A 13318-nucleotide genomic window follows, 5' to 3' on the forward strand; every position below is an offset into this window, starting at 1 on the left:
TTTCCCAGAGCTTCCCTGGCTGTTTCTGGAGGCAGCCCCTCTTCCGCTGGTGAGCCCCACTTCTGCCAGCCTCGTGACCCCGTGCGCTGGCACAAACAATTGCATTTCTGTCGGGCTCATGACCCCACTTGTAACAGCGGTGACCCCCCTTGGGGTCAGGACCCCTCTCCTGCATGGGGAACAACTCCTGCCTAGCAGCTCTTGCTGAATGGCTCTTCCTCCCTCACTCCCTGTGTGGACCCGGCTGTTCCACACTAAGTTTGCCGATGTGAAATTTAGGTTAATCCATTTCCAAAGTGGATTAAGCTAACCCACACAAAGGCACTTAGTATAAAATAAGAGTGTCCACATGGTGAGGCAGCACAGAATAGTGACTGTGCTTCAAACTCACATCCTGATGGGTTTGTGTCCTCTGCAAGCTCACCAAACGGAGGGGCAGGCACTTCGGTCCCAGGGGATGTGCTTTCCCAAATGGCTTTAAGCCGGTCTAGCTTGAAGCCAAAGGAAGTGCAAGGAGTAAACAAAGCCCAGCAATGGGAAGGGGTTAAAGCCCGCTCTGCTGAGGTTCTCGGCAAGGCTCCTGTTCACCTTAAATGGTCAGGATTTTATTTTAGCTTCAGGGAGGAGCAGCAGTCATGGAGCTGGAAGGGAGCACGGAGAAGGCCCTGTGGCTGGGGTCTCACAGCCTGCTGCCCTCCCAGCCATCCGCTTCCTGTGGAAGGCCCCCAGGGCTCCGCTCTCGCCTTTCCGCCCCTGGCTCCATGATCAGCCTGGAGGAGATGGAAATGTAGTACTGAGTGATGCCCATTTTCACCTCTGGTCTCAGATCTTCCTGAGCCACCCTCTTCCCTTGCATGCTTCCCTGGCAGTGAGCTGGTTAACGCTGGAACAGATAACATCATAATTGGACATCCACACTAACAAGCCATAAACCCAAACCTGGCAGTTCCCATCCTGGCTCTGGCACCGTTTCTGGCACCAGCCTACTGCAGGCTCCACACCGAACCGCTACACTTGGTTCATTTCATAAACCATTTCCTTTGTACCATTAAACAGTGAAACATGAGGTGGGCTGGGGAGGGGGATGCTGCAATGTTGGCGCCCATCACTGCGATGGGGATCACTATCATCATGGTGATCCCAAACTAGGAAAGAGGTCATTGACCCACTGCCCTCGGAGCCCAGCCTGGGAGTGGGTACCAGCCTGGGGGATGCCGGGACCCCCAGCGCTGCCCTGCCAGAGCTGGGGCACAGCATCCCCATCCTCCCGGGGATCTGGCAGCCGGTGCCCTGCCCAGAGCTGTGCTGGGCAAGCTGCTGGTTTTCCAGCAGCCCTGCTCCAGCGTTCCGAGGCTGCGGCGGTGGGTGATGGTGCTGCCGGCAGCGCGGGGTCCTTCTGCTCCCGCGGAGCGAGGGAGAATCATCGGGAACAAAAGGATTCGGCACCGCGGCACCCACCGCGCGGGGAAGGGGCTGCGGGACCCACCGCGCCCGAGGCTCGCTGCACGGGCCCCGCACTTGCACCCGCGCACGGGCGGACCCAGGGACAGAGCTCCCGGGGCCGTACCGAGCCGGGCGGACAGAGGGTCCCCGGGCCGGGCCGTGACGGGCGGCAGCCCCCGGTGCTGTGCTGAGCGGAGGGTCCCCGGATCGGCTGCAGCCCCCCGGGCCGTGCGGAGCGGAGGATGCCCGGGCGGGTAGCGGCCCTCCCGGCCGATCCGAACCGATCCGTACCGTGCCCCGGCCGCGCATTCTCGCGCTCTCCAGCAGGCGCCCGGCCCTGGACATTGTCTCCTCCCGGGGAAGGGCCCTCCCGGCCCTCCACAATGTGCTCTTCCAGGCGCAGCTCCGCGCCCCCCGCCGCGCCCGGCCCGGTGCGCCCGCCCCCCGCGGCCCCGCTCCCCTTCCCCCGCCGCCCCCGCCCCCTCCGCCCGCGGCCGGGCCCCGCTCGCCCCCCTCCGCCTCCCCGCCCCCCCCCCGGGAGCCGGGAGTGACGCGCTCCGCAGCGCCGGCCCCTCTCCCCGGGCAGCAGCTGGCTGTCAGCCTCTCCGGAGCGCCGCCAGCCCGGGCCCCCTCCCTCCGTCCCTCCGTCCCTCCGCCCCGCGCTCCCCGCCGCGCCGCCGGGCTGGCGCAGGCCGGCAGGCCCCGGGCTCCGCTCCAGGTAGGCGCCCGCCCGCGGGGGGCTCCGGTACCGGCCCTGGGGCGGCGGGCGGGGGGGGGATGCGCGGGGGCTCCACGCGGCCGCGGCGCTGCGGGGCTGGGGAGGAGGGGGGGGGGGGCCACCGGCGGGAGGGGCGGGGCGGGGGGGGGCGGTGGCCGCGGGGCCCGGCCCCAACTCCGGGGGGAGCGGCCGCCCCGCGGCCCCGGGAAGTTGCGGGTCGCCCGCCCGGCTGCCCGGCGGCGGTGGGGGGAGGGCGGCGCGTCCTTCCCCGTGCCCGGCGCGGCTCCCCCGCGCCCGGAAGAGCACAAAAGCGCCGAAGAAAGTGGGAGGAGGCGGCGGCGGGAGTGCTCTGTCCCTGGCCATCCCCGGGCACCGGCCCCAGCCATCCCCGGGCACCGGCCCCGCGCCGCCATCACCACCAGCCCCGGCCCCGGGCGGGGATTGTGCTGGAAATAGCCGCCTCCCTGGAGGTAAAGCCCTACTTACGTGTCAATCCTCGCCGCACGCTGAGCCCCGCACACGCGCGGGCAGGGCTCCATCGCGGGTGTATCTATTTACCTGCGGGCGGGGGTAGGACGGGGACGGGGACTCTCGCCCGGCGCCTCGCACCTCGCGGCTGCGGGGACACACGCGTGGGAACCGCGTCCCACCGGGGTCCCGTGGCCGTCGGGGAGGGTGGGGACACGGGAACCCCCGGCCGCTCAGCCCGCAGCGCTGCTCCTCTTGGCCACCGCCTCCAAAACCGGGTCCGGCCCCCCCCCCCCCGACACTCGCTTCCCGGTGCTGGGGGAAGAGCAAAGTGCCCTTTCACACCGCGCGGTATCAGGCACCGTCCCCACCTCGCATGGAAAAGCAAACGCCTGCGAGCAAGTTCAGGTGCGGGGGAGGCAGGTGCGGGGCTCCAGGGTGGTGGTGGGAGTCGTGCAGCCCGGTCCCCCCTGCCCCGCGTTCAGCACCTCCCCGCTGAACAGCAGGAATGGGGCAGCGGCTCCGGGAAGGGGCTGCGGGGCCGCCCCCCGCCCTGGCAGCTCCCCGCGCCTCGGGGCTGTGGGAATGCTCGGGGGGTTCCCAGAAGAAGAGCTCTTAGAGAAGGGGGAGGGGGAGAAGGGGATGAGCTTCCCTTCCTCTTCCATTTGCCGTTTGCCGTTTAAATTAACTGTTTTGCCCATTTTCGGGAACTAACAAATTTCTCGGGTGTTGTCGGGTCCCGTAGAAATCAGCAGAAATCGCGGTAAATAAGGACGTAAGTGACGTGACAAAGAGCGCCGGGGATGTTCTCTTTGGTGTGGGAATTGTACACACGAGTAGGCAGCGCAGTCACAGCTCACCGCCGCCACAGCCCGCGTACACCCGTGTGCTGTGAGGCTTCTCGGGTCTTTGAAGCGATGACCACCACAGTATTTGTGGCTGCAGTACCAATCTTTGACCCGGAGTGTTTTATCTTCCATTAGTAAGCCTTTCTCTGTGCTGAACTGGTTAAGTTAGGGTCAAATCTGGTTCAATACCTTCTTGGCATGCTCAGAGGGCTGGGTTTAAACAGTGGCTGAGATGAGGCTTCCTTCCTGAGAGCTCGTCCCTGCGCGCCGCTGCCGTGGGTCACAGCTCAAGGTGCTGTGCCCTGGCCAGGTTTGGCAGGTCTGGGGGCTGCCTGTGCCGGGCAGGTCATGCACGGCACCGGCGTGGCAGTGGAGCAGCTCTGGGGGCTGGCAGTCACGCGTTGCCTTTTGTTGATTCTAAAAACACGGCTGGTTCTGGTGGGAAGCTGAGCGTGGCTGTGTGCTGGGGAGGTTGCACGGCACACAGCCTCGGTTCCTGCTCCGCGGAAGGAAATCCCATCGGGATAGTAGGCTGTGGCGTGAAAGGACATGTTTTAAAATAAAAGGACTTAAAGAGAGAAAATAAACCGTCCTGAGACTCGGAGCTTGGAATATTAAACGTGAGGCACAGCATGTAAATGACTGGAGAGAGATTGCAAGGCAGTCCCCGAGAAACTGAGCCTGGCTGTAAAATAAGCAGGTTACTGATAGTCTTGCATATATTTACGAGGTTATAAGAGTAGCTCCCCCCCCGCCCTGCTCCAGCCCGTGGTGTGGGAGGTTGTTCTCCAGGAAGAAGAGCTTTGGTGAAGAGATGTTGTCTAGCAATTACAGCCTTGCAGTCCGGAGGGCTTGATTGGGTTCCTCGATCTGCCAGAGGCTCGCTGTGTTCTTGGACCAGCCAGGGTGGCTGTCAGTACCCGGGGTTTTCAGCTCTATAATAGGAGGAGCAGTTTTCTAACTCAGAGTGAAGTTGGGAAGCTCAGCGGATGCTTGCAGGCAAAGTGCTCGAAGATCGTGAATGGAAAGTGGGACAGAAATGTGGAGTGTGAGCCCTGCACATGTGAGTGTCTGCCTCTGCTGGGTAGAAAATATTGGCTGTAAATGTCTGTAGAGCAGCTGTGAATGTTGTAGATAAGGAGAGAAGCAAGGATTTTGTTTTCCAAACCCTGAGTGGTGCCGGGAGCCCTGCTCCGATGTTTGGGTGTGCCCTGTGAGTGCAGCAGCAGGATCCGACTTCCCCTTGCAGAGAGGAGCTCTGCTGCCTGACCCTTGATCGCTCAGTCCCTTGAACAGTGGAAACAAAGCGATGGGACTTTACTGCGGGGTGAGGAGATCTCTCCGGAGAGCTGGGAAAGGCAGGAAGGAGGAGGGCGGCAGCAGCAGTGCTGAGGTTCAGGGTTTGGCTCTGGGCTGGCTGCTTGGGGTGCCAGTGGCACTTCCATCTGTGCCATGAGTAGTGTGGAACTGGGGAAAAGGCAGCAGGTCCTGAGACAAGCACTGGTAATGGATTGCATTCTGTTTTCTAATGAAAGTTTCATTTGAAGTTTGTTTACAGGAAAGAAGAAATTAGCAGAGAGAATTCTCCTGAGAACCCAGAGAGGAAAAAGAATGAGCTGCCTGACTTGCAAGCCAAAAGAGGGTGGAAGGGTAGATTAGATTTACCGTATTGCTCCGAGTCGTGGCTGTTGCTGCTGTTGAGAAACGCTTCCTTGTTTGGCTGGACGGGGAGCCCACTGCAAGGCTCAGCCTTCAGCCAGGTTACTGGCCTCCAGGGAGATTCAGAGCTCCCACGCGGCCAGAAATTTTGATCCTGCTCTGGTGTCCTGTGCTTTGAGGCTGGATTTGTGCTGTGCTGCTGTCCCTCTGCCCGTGGGCTGTGGCTGGGCAGCTGGTGCTCTGGACGCTGCTGCTGGGGCCTCCTGTCCCTGGGACTGTCCCTGGTATGAGGAGGCAGTGCCAGCAGTTCACGGGCAGCACTTGGAGGTCACAATGCTCAGCCTTTGGTCTCCGAGGGGTGTCCTGAGGTGGGAGTTTGCTGGTGGCCTCTGGTGTCCCAACAGGCAGTGAGGAATGCAGCCAAGGGCTAGTGCAGGATGCCAGAGCTGGAGTGATGGGGATGGCCAGAGCCACACTTGAGGCTGGGGCTTTTTTCTTTCTTTAGTAAAGAGGCACAAAGATGTAAGGAGTTCCTGGGGCACTGTGCTGTGGGCAGAGTCGGGTGGTTGCCCAGACTCAGCAGGCAGTGGATGCTCTCTCCCCTGTTCCCACTGCCAGGAAGGGTTCTCCTGCTGCCACCTGTATGTTTGGCTTTGCATTCCCTTGCGATGGGCTGTGCAGTGGGAGCTGTGAGATGCCAGGAATTTCATCCTGTTGGCATTTTGGCCAAGGGTGTTAGTGCTGAAAAGCAGAAAGTTTTGGCTGGAAAGCAGGGGGTGACTTTCTGCTGGTGGCTGAGTCCTGGACTGGTGAATGTGTGACAGCCTTGTTTAACTTGAGTCATTTATAGCTTATCAGTTTCTGGTTTGATAGCCAGACTATTTCTAATAATAGGCGAATGTTATTGCGCCTCGAGAGAATTGTACACATTTATAAAGCACTTTACATCGCATGTGCATGTGAGGCATCCTTCGTGTCACTGCTTCTCCCCCATGCATGAGTGCACGGAGAACGTGATGCCTCCCAGGCTGTGGTTTGGGTGCTGAGTCTGGATGTCCTCTGCAGCTGAGCCTGAACAACCTGAAAACATCATGAGTTGCTCCCAGGGCTCCTCCTCCTCACCGGACAGGTGAGAGACTGTGGGCAGCAAGGACCTTGGCATTTGCATTTGTCTCTTAAGCCTGACAGTAATCTTGAATAAGCCTTGTGAAGAAGGCCAGATATTAGGGTGGCTGCCTCCCTGCAAATGCTTACAATAAAGAGACTATTTATAGTTTGCAACAGGGAGACCTTTGCAGTTCTGTTCCTGTACGTACAAGATGGAGTTTCTGGAGAGGCAGGGTTGCTTTGTGGCTGGTGTGGCAGTCGAGCTGTGCTGAGCCAGGGATGCTGTGCCTGTTCTACCTTCTGCCCTCGTGCTCAGCTCCACCTGGGCACAGGGGGGATGCACCTGGCAGGTCTGGGGTCAGGGTATCCCCGTGGGGGGCACGCATGGGGCTGCTGAGCCCTGTCCGTCTGTCCATCAGTCTGTCCCTTGGTGCGTGCAGGGTTTCACAAGCCGTAAATTCCAGGAAACTCCCTGGGAGGCACATGGAGGGAGCGGGCTGGGGGTGGCGCAAGCCCAGAGCCAGCAGATGTGTCTGCAGGGACGAAGAGCTGGGAGGAAAAACACAAACCTGTCTTTAAAGACATTTGTTTGTTCACAATAAAAACTATCAGCCAGCGGCAGCCAGACAGGGCCGTTTTTATGAGCCGCAGGCGTAGGTTGGAGGGGTGCTGCCAATTACTGCTTACACGGAAAGGGAGCGGGGATTGTATTTTATCTCAGGACCAGGGGGAGGGAAAAAAAATAAGAGCGGAGAGGTTTACAAGCCTTTGAAATGTTTCAATCAAAGGAAGGCAGAGTTGAAAGCGGTTCTGGAAACATTTTCGGTGTTCCCCTGCACCCCAGGGCTGTCGGTGCCCCTGGCTTTGGGAGGGGAGCAGAGAGAGGAAGGCAGATAAAGGGATCACCAGCAGGACCGTGTCCATACGGGAACACGTATCTGCTTCCTCCCAAGCTTTGCACTGGGAGAGTTCAGCCTGGGGAGGTCCCGCAGCCCCTCCTCTCATTCAGGATCTCAGTGCTGCCTTTATGATGATGGTTTTGAAATCCTGTGGCTGACCTTTCCGGCGCTGGAAGCGATCCAAGGGCTGTGTCTCGAAGTACTGTAAAGGTTAGTGAGAAGGGAGAGAGGGAGAGAGAAAATGTCCTTTCAGCTGCAGAAGTGGGAGAGAGGAATGTCATCTATGCCATCGTCGGGGAGCAGGCAGCTGGCTGGGGTCCCTGGCTTGAGCTGGGGTGTCCTTGCCTCACTGGGGACTTGACTCCCCCAGCCCCTTTCCAAGGTGTGTGCTGTCATTTTTGATCAGGGTACAGAGGCAGTATTCCTCTGGAGAGGTCTGAAGGAGCCTCCTCTGTAGCATCAGGCAGTGCAGATCTTTGGGGATTCATACCTGTGTTCAGATACGCCCCAGAAGCTGCTCCTGCTGCTGCCAGTCCTCTGGTGATTCCTCGTGTAGCAGATGATTTGATCTCAGAAAAGTCCAAGTTGTTATATGGAGCCGTTTCTTGCCTGTCCTCAGCTCTCCCATGTCGCTGCCTCGCCAGGAGCACGCTGGGGTGGATGGAGATTAAAGGGTAAACTCCAGGGCTCAGCCATCCGCTCCTACAGGATGTGAGCTCTTTCTAATTGTCCTCAATTAGAGACAGTGCCATTGCTCAGGCAAGTCTTCAGGCAGGAAGCAGAGCCCTGGTCCCCACTGGGGCAGCCACCTCTCCCTGCACAGGGAAGGGCTGCTTGCCGTGGCCTTGGGAAGCCCAAGGGGCCAGCAAGGCTTCTTAGGGCGGGGGACAGGAGCTGCCCACGCAATTGTTTTTAGGAAGGAGTGTGGTGAGGAGATGTTAAAGCCAGAGAAAGGAGGAAAGGAAATAGCTCCATAAGTTAACCCTTTCCTGCTTGCCTCCAGGATGAGACGTCGGTGAGCAGCGAGGACTTTGATATGAACGACTCCACATGGATCTCAGCTGACCAGCACCTGAACTCCAGCCTGAGCCCCAGCCAGGACGAGAGCATGCGCAGCCCGCAGAACCTGCACGGCCACGAGGACGGTGAGTGCCCCGGCGGGCGGGAAGAGCCCCGCGCCTCTGCCACAGGATGTTTTTGTGACTTATTAAACATTAACCAGTCCTTTCTGATCAGGTGTCCCACCTGTGGGATGGATTTCATATCAGCTCAGCACCGGCTTCCAGTCCTTCCCATTTAGCCTCTGGGTTCCTGCTCAGCTGGGCCCTGTCCAGCTCAGAGCTGATGGTCCTTGTGCCTGGAGCTGTCTCCCAGCTCCTCCAGAAAGAGGTCACTAAATCCCCTTCTAAGGGGGGGACTTAGTTCCCCAAGTCCTCTTCCCAGGTGATGAGGAGAGCACTGTTAGTTCTGAACACAGGGAGGATGCCAAGGCTTTTGCAGCACAGTCACAGCTTTCTGTGCTTGGAAAGCTGCACCTTTGACAGGTCTTGCATCCCCCGGGCAAGAAATTGTGAATAATCTGCAGCAGCCACAGCGATATTGTGCGGGGTGAATGTGGGTGTCTCCTCTCTCGGGGCAGGTGGTTGGGAGGGCTGAAAGCAGCACACATGGGCTGGGTGGAAGAGTTTTGTGAAGAGAGGTGGTGTGTTACGTCTATGAAACATGCAAGTTGAAAATAAAAGAGCAAGTAAATAAGTGGTAGAAGTATGAGTTCAGGTCAGAGTTCGTCGCCGTGATGCTTGAGAGGATTTGGTGGTTGGACTGTTACTGGCTTTTGCTCAAGAGGTCGAATCCCTCGTTGTCCCAGCCTGGCTGCTGCTGGCAGTGCAGGAAGGAGCAGAGGAATTTGACGAACAACTCAGGCTGGGTTGGTCCTCCTTTAAGAAAGGGGACTGGAAAACCACCCCCAAGGAAAGGAAAGGCTTTTGTGCTGGCACATCTCCCTGGGGTGGCTTTTAGCTGGTGGTGTGGCCAGTGGCAGGGATGGTAGAGATAGCAAGGGCAAGAGGGACACTGCTCTCTTCGGTCCCAGGGACAGCAGGGACATGGCTCTCTTCAGTCCCAGGGACAGCAGGGACACAGCTCTCTTCAGTCCAGTGACTTGTGGTGCTTCAGTTTCCATTGCAGATGTGCAGTTTTGGGAAACTGCTGGTTTTCCGTAGCCAGCCCCAGCCCCAGAGCCAGGCAGCCTTGGTGAGGATGTGAAACCTGCCTGCGTGGCACCGCGTCCCAACGGTGGGATGGGCACGGGCACTTCTGCTTGCCCAGGGCCCCAGGGAGGCTGTGTCTCAGCAGGAGGAAGAGTGTTTTGGTGGTGACACAGTTGCTCCCATAGAAGCTTTTGGCTCTTCAGGACTAGGCTGCAGCCTCCACCCCAGCAAGCCCAACCTCTCATCCCTGCAGCCTGACTGGGTCTCTTTGTACCCCCTGAACTTTGCCATTCTCCTCCCATTGGGACATTTCAGGCTTGTGGCTTATCCCTCACCACTGAATTCCCAAGTCTCATTTACAATCTAGAATGACACAGTTTTGATCCCTTTGCTGAACACTATTAATCAACAGGACAGTAATTTAATAAGGGACTCACACATTTAGGCAAATCAAGATGTTCTCACTAAATCTAAATCCTCTCTCTCTCTGCGCCCTCTTAGGAATTGCTTCCAATTTTTCATGCCCTGTGGTTTTCCTTCAGAAGCAGGTGTCCTCTTTGGGGTTCGTCTTGGCTCCTTTAATTTCTTTTGTAAGGTTCAGTGATGAGAAATAAAGCGGAAATAGTCCCATAGGAATGAAAGTGTCCCTGGTGTCAGCATCGGCTGAACTGGGTAGACTTTGGTGAATCAGAAGTGATGGTGTCAAAAAAATAAGCAAGCCAAGCCCAGGGTGACAAATGAGACCCATACAGAAAAACCCAGGAACTGCGATTTTCACCAGGCTGTCACACTTCAGAAGCATTTTATGGACTGAGGTTTTATGCCTGTGGTGAATGTCCATGATCTCTATCAGAGCTCTTAAATACAGACTAATGCTGTCTCATGTCAGTCCCTCTGCCAAACCAATGCTCCCACCCAGGAATGGAGCATACACGAGAGTGGGAAGGGAAGAAGGACAGTGGAGCAACCCAGGAAGGCAGTGAGTGGTTAAAGGAGAGGAACATGGAGCAGAGAAGGAACATGGAGCAGAGAAGGAGCGTGTAATGAGAGGAAAAGCAGATTACTGCTGTGGGGAAGGGAACGTGCACAATCAAAGTGTTGACCACTCTTCAGTTTCCTCGTCTCTTGACCTATGAAAGCTCTTTTTTTTTTGGAAACAAATGTGTTTTCCGGGTTCACACAAGCTTGGTAAGGCTGTGCAAAAAATGTGAGTTACCAGCCCACATGAGATGTGTGGCCTCCTTGGAGCCCAGCTGGCCAAGCTGCTGGCACAGTGTGCCTGCACTGGGGCAGCCCAAGTACTCCCAAGCTGGAAGTTTGTCCACGTCTCCTGTGCTCAGTTGTCCCCTGTGCCCTGCAGAAGTCCTGCAGAGCTCCAGCCAGTGCTGCAGTGAGCCCCACACATCCCCTGCAGCCAGGCTGGGCTCAACTCTGGGCCTTCTGGCGCTGCAGAGGGATCTGGTTGCACACCACGTCCTTCAGTTGGGAGCTTGTTCAGGACTGGATACTCCCCGCCTTCTGGAAAACCTTTTGAGTTACTAAATTGGTCCTGCCTGCTGCTGTTTGACGGGTGTGATGCTTGGAGTGTGTCTTCAGTGAAAGGCTTGCTAAAGTATAAAGTTTTAATGAAGAGTTGCCTAGTAGGAGAGCAGTATCATCTGACACGCTTGTTAAAAAAGTCTTGTTTAAAGGACCAAAGCACCAGCTCCAGGTCTTTTCAAGGCCTGGGAGTGGCAAGTGTTCTCCTGTGGCATAGAGCAGAGTGGTTTGAAATCCAGAGAGGCGGGAGAGCAGGGAATTGTCATCCCATGCTTTGATGAACAGGTACCTGCTAAATCTTCAGAGGCCTAAAAAGCAGCTGGGGCAAAAGCCAACACCTTCTTTGTCCTGGGTGCCCAGAGGCCTTGGGCTGTGCTACAACCAGTGTCAGCCCTGGAACTGCAGGGAGAGAGCAAAATACACCTAAAGACTTCAGTGGGTCATGAGCAGAGCAGGCACTGTCAGGAGAGCCGGGGTTGCTGCTGCGTCAGTGGGCACATGGTGGGACGTAGGACACACCGGCCAGCCCTGAGCAGTGACACTGGACACACACACTCGCTCCTTCCATTTTCCTTTGTTACTCATCCTGCGGGCCCCAGCACGGAAAACGTGAAGCTCCCGACTACATCCCTTCCCAGTCGGATGTTGCTCACAGCGTACATGCCCGCAGGAAGCCACCAGCTGCCCAAAGCGACAGCAAGATCAACACAAACTCTGGTGCTGAAGCAAAGCTATTGTGCCGGACATCCTGGAGGGACACGTCTGTGGGAGCCAGCACACACTGGGAGCAAAGGGATCCTGAATGCTGCACCGTCCCGCTGTCTGTGCCCCTCTCCATTCCTGAAGGCATCCCATGCCCAGTCCAGCTGAGTGCAGGTCCCAGGCCCTGGCGCTGTGTTGCTGTGGCAGTTTGAGCTGGACTCTGTCCGTCTTCAGAGCCTGTCCACTTCCACAAGCAAGCACTGCACTGCAAACCTCCCAGTTTGGTCTGGTGTGTGGGGTTGAGTGGGGTATCCCACCACAGGGGTGCTGGGGTATTCCACCCCAGGCCTGCTGTGACTTGCTGGCGAGTGCAGTGCCCTTGAAAGTAAAGCAGGAGTCAGACCCCAAACCTCAGTGTGTGTGACATGGCAAAGTGCTTGAACTCATATAGAAGAGCCTCTGTCTTGCCTACTAATAGGATTTGCCTTGCCTTGTCCCTGGCTGTATATCCTGCTCCACTGCCCAGGAGCAGTGCTCAGCCCATGGGCAGGGCTTGCTGCTCCCCAGCCTCCTTTGAAGGGCAAGGAAAACTCCTGGTGTGCTTACCCTGTATGGGGAGCATGGGCTTGCTTCATGGCACCATGTTGGACTGATCCCCTTCCTCTGAGATCCCCACGTGCCGTCCTCACTTGACTGGCAGTGTCCCTGCTGAGTCTGTTCTGCCCAGAGCAGCAGTGGCTAATCCAGACCTTGGAGAAAGGACTTTCTTAACCTACTTAACTGTGAAGGCACGTGCTTCTTGGGGGCATCCCTTGAGGCAGCTGGCTGGGGAGGCTTCTGGGTGTTGGGGACATTCCTCAGGAATGCTACAAGGAGGGACCTCAAGGACATGTGGGCAAGCATGTCCTTGTCCCCCTGTCCCAGGGGCTTGTAAGGCATGTCACTCCTCTGGACACCTTGTCCTGGGATGTCAGGGATGGCATAGGGCTGTCCCCAGCACAGCAGTCTCTCTGCTGGTATGGCATGTGTCCCACAGCTCTGGGTCACGCTGCTGGCACTTGATGAGTTGCCCACGGTGTGCTGCACATCACCAGCTACCCTAGACCACCAGCCTAGCAGAGCTTTCTGGGGAGGAGCAGCCTCTTGCCAAGGGCTGACCAAAAGCCAGGCTCTGTCCCCAAGTGATGTCCCAGTCCACAGCTGCACCTCTGACAGCTGGCACCCAGCCACGGGGCCATGGTGCCCATCTCGCTGTGCCCTCACAGGGTCACCGCTGCAGCATTGGGTGTCACACAGCTCCCAGGGCTTTCCTCAGCCAGCCCAGCCCTGCTCCAGGTGAACACAAACACCCTTTGTAAGCCACAGGGGGAGCCCAGTAGACTATGGACAGCTGTCTGATGGCTGGCTAGTGCAGGAGGTGGCCTGTGAGCCCCAAGACACTTGCTTAGCCGAGGCTGCAAAATCCTCACTGTTTTCAGGACTTCTTGCACCAGTGTTGAATTTTGGCCCCCTAAAGCCTGAGCTCTAAACAAGACTAGGACCAGCAGCCAGGCCTTACTACAGCTGGACACAACTTTATTTTCCTTAGGGATATATTTCCTCTTTCTCCAGGGTGTCCCCACACCATGCTGGCACCACAGCAGGAGTCAACAAACATGTCCCTGCCTCGCCTGAGCGGTCTGGGCTGGTGACTCCATTCCCATCCCTTCCAGGGGCACATCTGCT

At 57.6% G+C, this 13318-nt stretch overlaps 1 protein-coding gene and 1 long non-coding RNA gene across 4 annotated transcripts in view; one reads left to right on the forward strand and one right to left on the reverse strand.

Moving 5' to 3' along the window:
* NOL4L (nucleolar protein 4 like) overlaps window positions 1–13318 on the forward strand; it is a 59884-nt gene that overhangs the window by 34857 nt on the left and 11709 nt on the right. The window contains exons 1-2 of one of the 3 annotated variants that reach the window (XM_069034115.1): window positions 2081–2161; window positions 8146–8287. In XM_069034115.1, the coding sequence (XP_068890216.1) occupies window positions 8179–8287 (109 nt within the window). In that variant the 5' untranslated portion in view covers window positions 2081–2161; window positions 8146–8178. Of the gene's footprint in view, window positions 1–2080; window positions 2162–2548; window positions 2632–8145; window positions 8288–13318 lie in introns of those variants that run through there. The other 2 variants (XM_069034114.1, XM_069034113.1) reach the window with 2 other exon arrangements.
* On the reverse strand, window positions 584–2893 carry LOC138120977 (uncharacterized). The gene is made up of 2 exons (XR_011156018.1): window positions 2720–2893; window positions 584–883 (listed from the first exon to the last, which is right to left on the reverse strand). It is a non-coding gene; the product is annotated as an uncharacterized lncRNA (long non-coding RNA).

Source organism: Aphelocoma coerulescens, chromosome 20 (assembly GCF_041296385.1).
Source record: "Aphelocoma coerulescens isolate FSJ_1873_10779 chromosome 20, UR_Acoe_1.0, whole genome shotgun sequence".
Lineage (NCBI taxonomy): Eukaryota > Metazoa > Chordata > Aves > Passeriformes > Corvidae > Aphelocoma > Aphelocoma coerulescens.